Genomic DNA, 14,789 nt, shown 5'->3' on the forward strand with positions numbered 1-14,789 from the left:
GACTACAGGCGCCTGCCACGACGCCTGGCTAATTTTTTGTATTTTTTAGTAGAGACGGGGTTTCACCGTGGTCTCGATCTCCTGACCTCGTGATCCGCCCACCTCGGCCTCTCAAAGTGCTGGGATTACAACCGTGAGCCACCACACCCGGCCTTGATTTGTTTTCATGTAAAATTATAACCAGAAAGATTCATCATGTTTATCATAAGCTTTGCTGGCATACTGCTGGTTACTTAAGTCTTCCTGCCACCCCACTCCCAGTCTAAAAACAGTAAACATATACACTAAAGTTTGAGAATAAGAGCTTTTAAATAACTATTAATCCTTTTTTCTTTTTTTTTTTGAGACAGAGTCTCGCTCTGTCACCCAGGCTAGAGTGCAGTGGTGCAATCTTGGCTCGCTGCAAGCTCCACCTCCCGGGTCCATGCCATTCTCCTGTCTCAGCCTCCCGAGTAGCTGGGACTACAGGCGCCTGCCACCACGCCCGGCTAATTTTTTTGTATTTTTAGTAGAAATGGGGTTTCAACGTGTTAGCCAGGATGGTCTCAATCTCCTGACATCGTGATCCACTCATCTCAGCCTCCCAAAGTGCTGGGATTACAGGCGTGAGCCACTGCGCCTGGCCAACACTTTAGCTTCCTACTAATACATCTGTTTTGGCAACACTACAAAATTCCTACTGTTAACTGCTCAGGTAGTTACGGTTTTCAGGAAAAATGCCTTGTTACAGTTACCTTATAAATACTATCTTATGTTTACTAGTACTCAGTTATTGTTATTATCATCATTTCGTTACAAATTAGTACCAGTTTAGCTTTACTTTTAGCAATTTAGTTGTTGGACCACTGTTGCAAATTTCTACCAACAGTACCATTGGCCTGTAATATTTTAATCAACAACCTTTAAGGCAAATATGCACTACAGAATCATCCATATCCTTATGTGTGTTTTACTAGTAATTTAAGTGACTAAAAGCCTGCAGATAAGACTTCGTTGGCGATGTACTGCTGTGAATTTATAGTACTTAAATAATTTATAATATTAGATATAGTAAAACGTTAAGGATATTTCTAAGTTTACAGTTTTATAACATACAGTTGACCATTGAACAACACAAGTTTGAACTGCACAGGTCCATGAAAGTGGATTTTCTTCCTCCCCTGCCACCTCTTAGACAGCAAGACCAAGCCCTCCTTCTTCTTACTCCTCCTCAGCCTACTCAATGTGAAGACAAGGATGAAGACCTTGATGATCCACTTCCATTTAGTGAACAGTAAATTATAGTTTATCTTCCGTGTAATGGTCTTAATAACACTTTCTTTTCTCTAGCTTACTTTTATTGTAAGAATACAATATGCAATACATATACAAAATATATGCTAATCAACTGTTTATATTACCTGTAAGGTTTTCAGTCAACAGCACACTATTAGTTAAGTTTTTGGGGAGTCAAAAGTTTTATGTGGACTTTCGACTACACAGGGGCGTCAGTGTCCCTATGCCCCACACTGTTCAAGGGTCATCTCTGTTATTTTAAAAACCATGTGTGTAAGTTCAAGCTCTTCAATTTGTTATCGATGAGTTGCTTAACTGGAATGCTCAGAATGTGAGGTAGGTGTGCTGATGGGCATTTTTTGCATACTCCCCTCCCTTAATGGGCCTCAGTTAAAAAAGGTCAAAATAGTTAAATTAGTAACTATATTAAATAACATTAAGAACATCTTAAAAGATTATTTATTTACATTTTCATGGATTACCTGAAAAAATTCTGCAGACATTTCCAAAAAAGGAGCCTCAAAATCTTCTTCATAGACTGATCTTCCTTCGAGACCTAAAATCATTAACATCTGGCAAGCATTTCTTATTGCGCCTCTGTCGAAAAAAGTTATATCACTTCATAATTAAATTACATTAAATAATTCACATAAAAATTACAAAAGAAGTAGGTAAAAATATCTTCAGGACATTTAACTCTTATTGAAGTGACCAATCTCCAATAGGGCACTCATGTAAAACAAAAGGATTTAGCCTAATTTTAAGTTGCAAAGCATATCTTGACTGCACAGCTATTTCTCTCAAGGTGTTCTTACTCTAAAATGTCTAAATATTTCTATGTATTTGAAAACACAGAGAGGCTGTTCATCTGGAAGAAGGGAGACAGGGAGATAGACAGATTAAGCTGTACTGCCAGACACGGGTCCAATATACAGCTACTCCTGGGCAATATAACTTTTTGCACTACATGGATTTTGGACAATCCTGATCAAGCACCAAAGACAAAATAAAAAGAACTTTACACATTTTCATTTAACAGCTATTCTGAAAACAGATAAGGAGAGAAAAAAATCTTGCATTTCAAGCCACTTTAGCTGCAGCATCACCAAAATGACACTGCAATCATTGTTATGAAGGGGGATGAAATCTGACTTAAAAGGGGCACAGCAGTTCTTAGTCATTTTAGACTATGTTCAATAGTTTTCTTCAAAAATGTTAGGAATGAAGGACAAAAGCCCTTAAAGAAAAAAAAATACAAATGTTATTACACAGAAAAAAGAAAAAAAATGCTGGCATGAAAAATAAATGAAAAGCCAAAAGTGACGACTAGCTGAAAAGCATATTAAATAAAAGCTTACAATAGTCTCTTCTAAAAATATAAAAGATGTGTGCTTTCAAATTAAATTCTGGGTAACTGTTAACTCTGATACTACGTTTCTGAGGATTTTCCCAATGTGCTGAACATTCAAGCTTTTATTTATTTTAATAAAACTAAGACAGTGAATCGTTCTCAGGATATAATCACTAAAACCAAAACCACAAGAGTAAAGAGAGAAATTTTACCTGTCTACAACTTCTCCTTTCCGCTCTCTTGCAATCATATCCAATAGAGTTTGCCGTAGATGATCCCTAATACACCCATAACGTACAACTTGATCTCGAAAAATAATTAATCCCAAATTGTAGACATTCTCCACATTATTTTGTTGTACATACACACGGTCCTACAGTTAAAGTCATATAAATGTGAGTACAGTTCTTGTGAACATAATAATTATTGTGTGCTACAATAACAAATAAAGGAAATAAAATTCCAAAAGCAATCATTTTTCAGGTGAGAAACACTTCAAACAATCTTAAGCAATGTGCAACTTTCTAGCACCTCTCAAGTTATATAAAGTTAAGTTTTTACAATTGACAATGGCTATAAATGGTGGCCCATTTACCTAAAGAAAAAGGGTAAAAAGTAAGCATCATAGCCAGGAAGAAAAAAGCAGAGTAAAAAAGGTAAATAGTAAGGTAGCACACTTTCTCCCCAAAGCTACAGCATACTCAAACATGGTTCGTTCTTAAATACTGTACCTGAAGATCATATTCTTTGAGGTAAAATTGAGAGCTGAATAAAGTACGGATTTATACAACTTAGATTGATTGTTACTGATAAATATTAAAAGGTTTTAATGCATAAAATAGAACAGCATTAAGTATTACATAATTAAAACACCTCTACTTACTGTCACTTCAAACAGATATAATATTAGATATAGTAAAAGAACTTTCAAGTTCTTACCAACATGATTATAGATATCTCAGTTTATAGAGCACAGATAATCCACAAGTGCTGTGCATTCCCTGAAAATCCATATTGATAGCAAAATACACTGAAATAAAACTACTGTTTTTTGTAATGCACAGAAGGATTAGTAATATAACTCCTTTCTCGTCTCAACAGGGATCTCTCTGGGCTTTGCTGGGTCTGTGAGCCTTCTAAAATTAGTAAGTTATTATATGTTTGTTCACGTTTAAGTACTTTGGAAAGAAAGTCCATATCTTTCACCAGATTCTTGAAAATGAATCTACAGGTTATAGCTAACAATAAGGTGAACACGAACAGAGCTCTACCATATTAACAATGTAACCAGAATAATATTAATCAACTTTCCAAACTTTTTTTTGTTTTTTTGAGATGGAGTCTCATTCACTCTGTTGTCTGGGCTGGAGTACAGTGGTGCCATCTCGGCTCACTGCAACCTCTTCCTCCTGGGTTCCAGCAATTCTCCTGCCTCAGCCTTCTGAGTAGTTGACATTACAGGCATATACCATCATGCCTGGCTAATTTTTTTATTTCTTTGTGGAGACAGGGTTTCATCAGTTGGCCTGGTCTTGAAAGTCCTGACCTCAAGTGATCTGCCCACCTTGGCCTCCCAAAGTCCTGAGATTACAGCTGTGAGCCACCACGCCCGGCCCCAAACAATTTTAATTAAATTCTCTACATGCAGTCCTTGCTGCATATGACATCATTCCTCCAACCTTCTCCTTTCATTCATCTTGTATGATGGTATACACCTAATAACAAGGAAAGCTATTTTTTATATTATCTTCTTCAGTGCTCACATTTCTACATTCTATATAATCTCGGCACAAGCTCCCATTTTTGAAATCTTAACATCAATTTTCGTGATTTCAAAATGTTTATTGATGACTTTGAACTTCTTGGACTTCACACTTCCATCCTCAAGATCTTAAATTCCAAGTTTCCCTCTGACCACATCCTTTTTTTTTGATACAGGGTGTCGCTCTGTCACCAGGCTGGAGTGCAGTGGCGCGATCTTGGCTCACTGCGACCTCTGCCTCCCAGGTTTAAGCGATTCTCCTGCCTCAGCCTCCTGAGTACCGGGACTACAGGTGCCTGCCACCACGCCCAGCTAATTTTTGTATGTTTAGTAGAGACAGGGTTTCACCATGTTGGCCAGGATGGTCTCGATCTCTTGACCTTGTGATCTGCCCGCCTTGGCCTCCCACAATGCTGGGATTACAGGCGCGAGCCTCCGAGCCCAGCCTCCCTCCTTTCTTTTGATGGCTGACACTGTTTTTTTTTTGAGATGGAGTCTCGCTCTATTGCCAGGCTGGAGTGCAGTGGTGCGATCTCGGCTCACTGCAATCTCTACCTCCCAGGTTCAAGTGATTCTCCTGCCTCAGCCTCCCAAGTAGCTGGGATTACAGGCACCCACCACCAGGCCTGGCTAATTTTTGTATTTTTAGTAAAGATGGGGTTTCACCATGTGGGCCAGGATGGTCTTGATCTCCTGACCTCGTGATCTACCCGCCTCGGCCTCCCAAAGTGCTGGGATTACAGGTGTGAGCCACCGCCTGTAAACCTCCTCTTTCATCTCACATGATCTCCAGGCCCAACCTTTTCCTACTGTCATAACTAATTGTGTTTTACTTCTCAGCATAGAACAATATGTACATAATAAAAACTAGCATAACTTTAATAATTCAAAAACCAACAAGAATCCCTTTTATTATAAAAATGATCACTATTATTGCTTAACTTAACTATTTTACAAATTTGATTTTTCTAAGTTCTACATATAAGTATATATTGTATAGAAAAGCACCAGAGACAGGAGAATACCTTTTAACCAATGTGATCAAAACCACTATCTGAATGGCTAAAGACAGGTAGTAAAACAGGGAAACTATTAAACATATACACACACTTGCATCCTAAACATTTTAATTTAAAAATATAAACGTTCATTCAGACATCAGGACTTTCTTTGAAAATGAGTCCTGTGACTGAAGCTCAAGACTGTATACATACAGGCCAGGTGCGGTGGCTCATGCCTGTAATCCCAGCACTTGGGGAGGCCGAAGCAGTCGGATTACTTGAGGTCAAGAGTTTGAGACCAGCCTGGCCAATATGGTGAAACCCTGTCTCTACTAAAAATACAAAAATTAGCCGGGCGTGTTGGTGCGCACCTGCAGTCCCAGCTACTTGGGAGGCTGAGGCAGGAGAATCAGTTCAACTCAGTAGACGGAGGCTGCAGTGAGCCAAGACAGTGCCAATGTACTCCAGCCTGGACGACAGAGCAAGACCCCATTTCAAAAAGAAAACAAATAGTGTACTTATAAACACTCATACATAATAAATTGTCTAGCATTCCTAGCTCAGTTTCATTAAGGTGAAGCATGAACTAGAGGCATCTGTGAAGTAATCTGAATGTAAAATCCTTCTAGGTTTTTTTTTTTACTATTTTCACTCCAATGTCTTAAATTACCTACACTTAATTCAAACCAGTATGTAGCCATTTGCTTTTAGGAAGTCTTTCCAAAGCATCCAATCCTGCTTGCCAAATAAAAAATTTTATTTTTTCCACAAGATTTTATCAATTTACACAATATTAAATTGTATATTAATAGTAAGTACAATTGGAATACACAGGTTTGAAAAACACAACAGAACTTCTATAAGCACAAAGTTCAACTGGTAAGCGAAGAATATGGAAGATTATACTGGAAAAGTAGCCTAACAGTAGTGAGAGAACCTTTTATCGGGATTTGCAGCTAGAATAGAAAGTACTGGCAATTCTGACAAGTCCTTTGTTCACTCCTGCTTTCAGTCTCTATAAATTTCCTTTTCTGGTCATTTCATATAATTATCCCGTAATATATAATCTTTTGTGTCTGATTTCCTTCATTAAGCATAAAGTTTGTAAGGTTTATTAATGTTGTAACATACAACAGTATTTCCTTCTGTTTAGGGCTAAACAGCACTCCATTGCATGGATATACCACATTTTGCTTATCTATAAGCTGATGGATACTTTGACTTGTTTCCATTTTTTGTCTATTACAAATAATGTGGCTATAAACATTCGGGTACAATATTTTTGTGGACATATGCTTTCATTTTTCTTGGGTGGATTCTAAGAGGAATTACTGGGCTGTACGGAAATTATCAAACTTTTCTAAGGGGGATCTATCATTTATGGTAACTTTTTAATACAAAACCGCTAATAATAAGAATAATATTTGATGTGAAGTTAGGAATTCTTTATATGATCCTGGCTCTACTGTTAACTGGCTATGTGACCTTAAGTAAGTCACTCATTCATTGTGACCCTCAGTTAAACAAACGGCTGGTAAAGATAATCCCTAAAACATTAATATCATTTCCTATGAAACTTAATCCTCTCACCAAAAAATAATATACACACAGGATCAAATACATGTATACTTCACTACTTCTTCCCTTTCTATTTGTTACCGGTCTCCCAGGGCTTGGATTTCCCGTCCCAACTTTAAGCACAGTGATGGTATCGCTACTAAAGGAGGTAAATCTATTACTTTATGGCCTACAATGTCTGCTATCTAAAGCCCTCTGGCAAAAAGGCAGAAAGACACCAGTCAGAACTGATGAATTCTTCAGGAATGCTGTGTATAGAGGAAAATGATGCTTCAGTAAAGGAAGCCAAGGCATGTGATGAGAACACATACAGTTTTGAGCACCCCAATCCAGAAATCTGAAATCTAAAATTCTCCAAACTCTGAAACTCTCAGCATCAACATGATGCCACAAGTAAATTCCACAACTGACCTCATGCATCGGGTTGCAGCCAAAACTTTATTTCATGTACAAATTACTTATTGTACAAAATTACCTTTGGGCTATGTATATAAAACATAAATGAATTTTATGTTTAGCACATGGGTTCCATCCCCACAATCTCTCATTATGTATACGCAAATATTCCAAAATCCCCCCAAAATGAGAAATCTGAAAACACTTATGGTCACAAGCATTTCGGATAAGAGATAAAATCAACCTGAATCTGGAAGGTGTAGGCAGAACATAGAATGTTTAAAGCCATGGGTTACTGTGGTATAAGAGCTAAGCCTTTGTCTTTCAACTTGAGACTGTCAAGATGTGTGTGATTATAATTAAATGACATATAATATTAAGAAAAACTTGATAACCCTAAAATTTCATTATAGATAAAAAAGAGCTAATCAATGCAGAAGAAACACAGAAACTTAAGTGTGGCTCTATAAAACTATTAATAGTAATACTAAATAATCATTTATATTAAATGTCTGACATGTATGATTAATTACCATCACGTACAATTAAGGGTACAAATGCGTAACCGTTGAGTATTTGTGTGCATATGTTAAACAGAAATGTATACATATATTCACAGTAAACTTGTGATATGCACATGATATGATTTTAATATCATTTAAATTCTTGTGAGGTTTTAATTTTTATGTGTCTATTTTTTAAGATTTTTTTAAAAGTCCCAGCTCCGGTTAACCTCTAACTAGCAATCTCAAAGTATGAACAAGATTTTAAAAATCATTCCAAAAGAGAAAAAAAAAATTAAAGACTGATTTTAAAATGTCTTAATCCCAGGCTTTGACCAAAATGTAGTATGAGTTTGACATTAGTCACTTACCTACTAAAGAGAGCTTAGCAGAGATAGAAAGTTGGTGGCTTTTTCTATTTGCCTTTTTAAAGCCAAAAACAGGCATTTTAAATATAAAATGTTCTGAAAAACATGTTCGAAAGCCTAATGTGAGTCAAGCATTATATTTACATAAAGGGATGTGAGTTTCATCACCACAGAGATAAATCACATTTTAAATCTCTATTTACAGTTCTCTCTCAAGGGTTGCTATTCCTTGGCCAAGCAGGCCTGCAATGAGCAAAAACTTTCACAACCTAGGTGGACCTGTGGTGAGAGACAGGAGCCAATGGTGGGGATCCATCTCATGACCCCCTTTTCACAGCTGGTTCTGCGTCTGACTTCATCCATACAGTAAGCTTGATAAACCAACTTCATTTGTAACATAAGCACTTCATTTGTAACATAACATCTATCTCACAATGCTATTCCACTCATTTCTACTTCTAGTCCTGAAAATAAATAGCTTTTAAGACCAACTTCCCTGCCAAGAACTATAAAGGCTGGATAAAAAAATACAAAAGCACCACCTGTTTTAAAACATCAACTAGGACAGGCAGGTCTCCAGGAGTTGGAGTGGAGGGAGATGGAGTCTTTCTAAGCCACAAGAAAAGGAAAGCTCAACCAGGTGACCTCCATGGAAAACTCCTGCAAATGCTTACTCAAGGCCTAGGGCTCTTTGCATGCCCAGAAGCCACGAGGACACCAACAAAATGCTTGGCCCTACAAGACCACAGATAGTACTACTTCCACCATCTTGGCAAAGATGTGCCTTTTCCTCTTCACCCTACCAACATATCTAAATAGTTAAATGACGTATAAGAAATCAAATTCAGCACATAAAAGTATGCTCAAAGGTGTCAAGACACACGATGCAAAAATACAGTTCCTATTGAAGCTAAACCTACGCAAAGTCAAGGGGTGTCTCTTAAAGTGCGCTAAATTGTTTCATTACTCAGGGAATGGCATTACAAACAAATTAAATAAAAAGTTAAAATAAAAACAAATGTGAAAATGAAGTTCAAAAAAACAACTTAACTCTTACTACTTAATTTACCTGCAAGAAAAAGTTTAGTAAATATTTTTAATAGTCATATGTTACAGAAACGCAAGCTAGGATAAATGGGTTCTGGGCAAAATCAATGGTGCACCCAAGGAAAGAAACAACTTAAAAATTGTTATTTTATCATTCCTATCTAATGTTTCATTTGTAACTATGAGTAAACAGGTGTTTGAGAACAAATTCTATAACTAACCTTTGGGTCACATTCAACTCTGAAAGCTTAGTATAAATATAAATACAAGAGTCCTCTGGTTCTATTACAAAGTTTAAGGGAGCTTTTAATAACATGTTTGCTTTAAAGTCCAGTAGTTTCGTACTTTCTTTTTTTTTTGGGACAGAGTCTCGCTCTGTTGCCCAGGCTGGAGTGCAGTGGCACGATCTTGGCTCACTGCAACCTCTGCCTCCCAGGTTCAAGTGATCCTCCTGCCTCAGCCCCGCTAGTAGCTGGGATTACAGGCATGTGCCACCATGCCCGGCTAATTTTTGTATTTTCAGTAAAGTCAGGGTTTCACCATGTTGGGCCAGGCTGGTCTCGAACTGCTGACCAGCCTCGGCCTCTCAAAGTAGTTCAGTACTTTTAATACTACTCCTAATAGACCAAGGATGGTTATTTATTAATACTCATTCATCTATCCTCTGCCTGGTCCCACATACGGCCAGCAGTAGCTATTTATTTAGGGGGAAAAAAAAGTTAAACAATGTGTGAATTCCTGTGAAAGTTGGTTTTTTAAGCTGTCAAGCTGGCTAATCAAACTCTTAAATAGTTCTTCTTTCAGTGTCTTATCCTCATACTAAGAACATCTGTAACTGTTTGTGTCTACTACTGTAAAAGAGAATAGGAAAAGACAAATGTAAACAGGGTTAAAAAATCTTTATAAGTATTAAATACTTACTCTGCTAGTAAGCTAGAGATAAACCCTGAAAAGTTAAACTCACATTTAAAATTAAAAAAAAAAAGAGGCAAATAACTCTATGGCATGTCTGTCAGAACATGTTAGAACCTGCCTTACCAAATTTAATCACTAAGGTAATCCTCTATTAACAAGTAATAAAATATTTTCAAACAGAGTTCACTTTCGAATCATGAAATAAATACAGATTTAAAAAGGTTTAACACAATGAAGACAGAAATAGAAAAATTTTAAATGAGCAGAAAAGTAGCAAAAAGTTTCTACTGCAGAATCATAATGGGGGAAAAAGTCTAATTATAATTAGATCAAAGTTTAAAGAACTGTCTCAATACTTTCCGTGATACCAGTAACTGACTACATTTCTAAAACAGCACCAGTAACATATGAATTAGTAAACTGTACAAATAAACATTTCTAGATATATAAATATTACTGATAAATTTGGTAGAGAAGCATATGATATGGTGTCAAAAAACCTGGTGTAGGCTTAGCCACTACTGAAAAGCTCAGAGTTTCCACCACAGTAAAAATTTTCTTAAAATCTTTCTTGGAAGGCCAAGGCGGGCGGATCACGAGGTCAGGAGATTGAGACTGTCCTGGCTAACACAGTGAAACCCTGTCTCTACTAAAAAATACAAAAAAAATAGCCAGGGTGTGGTGGCGGGAGCCTGTAGCCCAGCTACTTGGGAGGCTGAGGCAGGAGAATGGTATGAACCCGAGGAGGAGCTTGCAGTGAGTCAAGATCCTGCCACTGCACTCCAGCCTGGGTGACAGGGTGAGACACTGTCTCAAAAAAAAAAGAAAAAAAAATCCTTCTCAGGGGTCTGAAAAATTTTAACAAGAAAAACAGTTGTGAAAAAATTTTATTTAAAAATAATTTCCATTTAAGAATTGTCTACCAAGATAGTGGACAAATCAAATCCATGTTTCTCTAAAGTTGTGTAAACTGCAATAATTAATAAAATAAAAACACTGTTCTCTACTTCAAATTTAATAATCTAGAGGTCAGAGGAAAAAAAAACAGTTAATTACACTTTGAGGTCTTAGAGCAATGAATTTATAAGACTATCTTTCATGAAAGAAGACCTGTATTAGAGAAGCAATACAATTCAGTGGTTAAGAACACTGATTCAAGAACCAGATAGCCTCTGTTTCAGTCTTGTCTCTGCCATTTACTAGGTGTGACCTTAGTATCTGTCTCAGTTGCCTCATCTGTAAAATAACATCTACCTCAAAATGTTATTCCACCTTTAGTACTGAAAGAAAAGCTTTTGTAAGACCAACTCCCCTGGAAGAACAACTATAAAAGCTGGATGAAAATAAAAAACTACCACCTCATACCCATTAGAAGAGTTATTATCAAAAAAAACCACAAAACACAAAATAAAAAACACAAGTTTTGACAAGAATGTGGAGAAATTAGAGCTCTCGTGCACTGTTGGTGGGAACCTAAGATGGTATAGCTGCTGTGGAAAGCAATATAGCAGTTCCTCAAAAATTACAAAAACAATTAACATAGGATCCACTACTTCCACTTCAGGGTATATACCCAAAAGAAATGAAAGCACAGTCTTGAAGAGGTATTTGTACATTCGTGTTCATAGCAACATTATTCACAGTAGCCAAAAGGTGAAAACAACTCAAGTGTCCATCAACAGATGAACAGATAAACAAAATGCGGTCTACACATACAATGCAGTATTATGCAGCCTTAGAAAGGAAGTAAACTCTCACATATGCCATAATACGATGAACCTTACGGACATGCTAAGTGAAATACGCCAGTCACAAAGGGACAAACACCTTATGATTCCACTTACGTGAGGTAATGAGTGATCAAATCATAAACAGAGAAGGTAGAATGGTAGCTGGCAGAGGCTTAGTGGAGGGGAAAATGGAAAGTTACTGTTTAGTGGGTAAGAATTTCAGTTTCGCAAGATGGAAAGAATTCTGGAGAGGATGGTGGTGACAGTTCTGTACAACAATATGAACATACACTTAATAGCTCTGAACTGCACACTTAAGGGTAGGATGGTAAATTTTATATGTATTTGACCACAATTAAAAAAACAAACCAAAAACCCCCAGTGTTTAAAAGCATCAAGACTAACAAAGGCAACCTAGACTTGTGGGGCCAAGATTCCGGGAAAAGGCAAACATACTGAGAGGAGCCCCATACCAGCCTTCACTGGTTCCCTTCAGTCACTTGCTGTATTTGGAGGACTGGAAATAAGAGCCCAACCAGAAAGACAAAAGTGGGGTTGGTTACCAAGCAGCTAGGACTTAAGAGGTCAAGGTTCTGAAGAGGAGAGAAATACAAAGAGCTGCAAATTCTGCAAGAAATTTTTCACTGAGATGTTTACTGATACAGCACCCTAAGCAAGGGGTGATGACACCAAGAATCCAAACAGAAAGTATCAAAAGGAGGCTGAAGATCTGTGCTGAAGAGACAACTGTTAGAATTCTAGGAACATTAATTCAGAAGGCAACCCGGCAAACACCTCGGGCTTTCTTTCAGTTCAGACCCCAAAGGAACTATGCTCTGTGAATAGGTGTCTCCTGGAAATAAAGGCAAACTGTTAACAGACCAACGCTAACTAAAAGCTAGCCTCAACTAGATCATGGTGAGCTGACTGTACTTTACCTGCCTGCCGGAACAAAATTAAATTTACTTTGGAGGAAGGTATCATCCAGGGCCTCCACAATTTTTCACACATAATACTGGAATTCAAATTTTAAAACACCATGCTTGCCCCTTTCCCCCACAAAACAAAACAACAACAACCCAGGATCAAAAGTATAAAAACCAAAGGGGAAAAACCCTAAGAAGTCAAAATGTTCTAAGACCTTTGCCCTACCCAGAAAGTGGTTAAGAAACAAAACAAAAAACTAATCTAATGCATATTATCTCTAAGGTAACTACTAAAATAATAATAACATGTAAATAATAAGCTAATGGGGGGTGGGGGTAATAAAATACACTTATTAATCTAAAGAAAGCAAAAAAAAAAAGCTGAGGAAAGTAACAAAGAACAGATGAGACAGAAAAAAATAGGACAGTAAATTTAAACCCAAATGTACCAGTAATTATTTTAAATGTAAACAAACTAAATGCTTCAATACATAGAACAAGTGATACACCTTAAAACTCTGGGTTTATCATAAACTATTAAACAGTCAATTAATGTAATTCTTTTGCACTGAGGTGATTGATAGGGCACAGTGGTGAAGACCATGAGCTTTAGAATCAAATTCTAAATTCAAATTTGTATCAAAAATCAAACACTGCAAATTCAAAGGCTTAAACCCAATGTTCTACTCCAGTTATTCAGTAAATGTATGATTTTGGCAGGTTAATCTCTCTAACCTCATTCTTAATCTTTCTAACCTCAGTTTTTCATTCACAAAAATGGAGATAACATTCAACTTTAAGGTCAAGTATTTAAAACATGTGGCACAGTGATACAGGTATGTAATAAATGATATCTGTTGTTATGTATTCGGAAAAACATTTATCTTCAAAGAAACACAATAAATTTTTTTGTTTTATTGATCTCCTGAAGTATTGCTTAAAAATAAAAATAATGATAAGATAATAATATTGTTACGATTAAATAAATTAACATACATAAAGTACTTAAACAGTGCCTGGCATGCACCAACAGTGAAAGTTATTATTTGCTCTTTTGAGTAGCAGTGTTGGGGAGACTTACAGCCAAGGAAGGCTTACATTAACCTACTTGAAGAGTTCCTAAAGAAACTGTGATCAACTTAATCTACCCTGTTTTCTTCCTTCATTATCATAATTCCTCAGACACCACACCTAGCTGTTCACTTTCAGTTTTAAGATGGTATAAAACTTAAGAGCTAAAAGGGCTCTAACATTTAAAATAATCTAATCAACATATCCTTACAGATTCCATAGATAGGTTTCAGGCACCCATAAACCCCTTGAAACTGCACAAAGTATGTGTTCTATGGTATGTGCATGCACACATGCCTGCCTCTTCCAGGAGAGAGTTCATGAAATATGACCATTTTCCAAAGGATCTATGACTCCCAAAAGATAACAATCAGATCTCTTGTCCAATAATTTTACAGATACAGAAACAAGAGTCTTGAGAGGGTAAATAACTTAAGCAAATTAATGACAAAGCAGGAACTAGTTTCTCAATTCACATTAAACATTTTTCTCACTACTCCAAACTTCCTATATACATTGACAGAGTCCACTTTATGTACACAAGTTCATTCCCTTTACTCTATCAAGATGTGATGTATTTCTGGGCTGGGCACTGTGGCTCATGCCTGTAATTCCAGCACTTTGGAAGGCTGAAGCAGGTGGATCACCTGAGGTTGAAAGTTCGAGACCAGTCTGGCTAATGTGGTGAACCCCGTCTTTAAGAAAAATACAAAAAAATTAGCTGGACGTGGTGGTGGGCACCTGTAATCCCAGCTACTCGGGAGGCTGAGGCAGGAGAATCGCTTGAACCCGGGAGGCAGAGGCTGCAGATTGTGCCACTGCACTCCAGCCCGGGTGACAGAAGGAGACTCCGTCTCAAAAAAAAA

The 14,789-nt window shown here is 37.1% G+C and overlaps 1 protein-coding gene across 1 annotated transcript in view; it reads right to left on the bottom strand.

Moving 5' to 3' along the window:
- The window catches only part of CUL3 (cullin 3), a 113,722-nt gene that overhangs the window by 38,411 nt on the left and 60,522 nt on the right, over window positions 1-14,789 (bottom strand). The window contains exons 4-5 of the mRNA XM_030802796.1: window positions 2,839-2,999; window positions 1,758-1,872 (exon numbers count right to left, since the gene is read on the bottom strand). Of these exons, the coding sequence (XP_030658656.1) occupies window positions 1,758-1,872; window positions 2,839-2,999 (276 nt within the window). The remainder of the gene's footprint in view (window positions 1-1,757; window positions 1,873-2,838; window positions 3,000-14,789) is intronic.

Source organism: Nomascus leucogenys, chromosome 22a, assembly GCF_006542625.1.
Source record: "Nomascus leucogenys isolate Asia chromosome 22a, Asia_NLE_v1, whole genome shotgun sequence".
Taxonomy (NCBI): Eukaryota; Metazoa; Chordata; class Mammalia; order Primates; family Hylobatidae; genus Nomascus; species Nomascus leucogenys.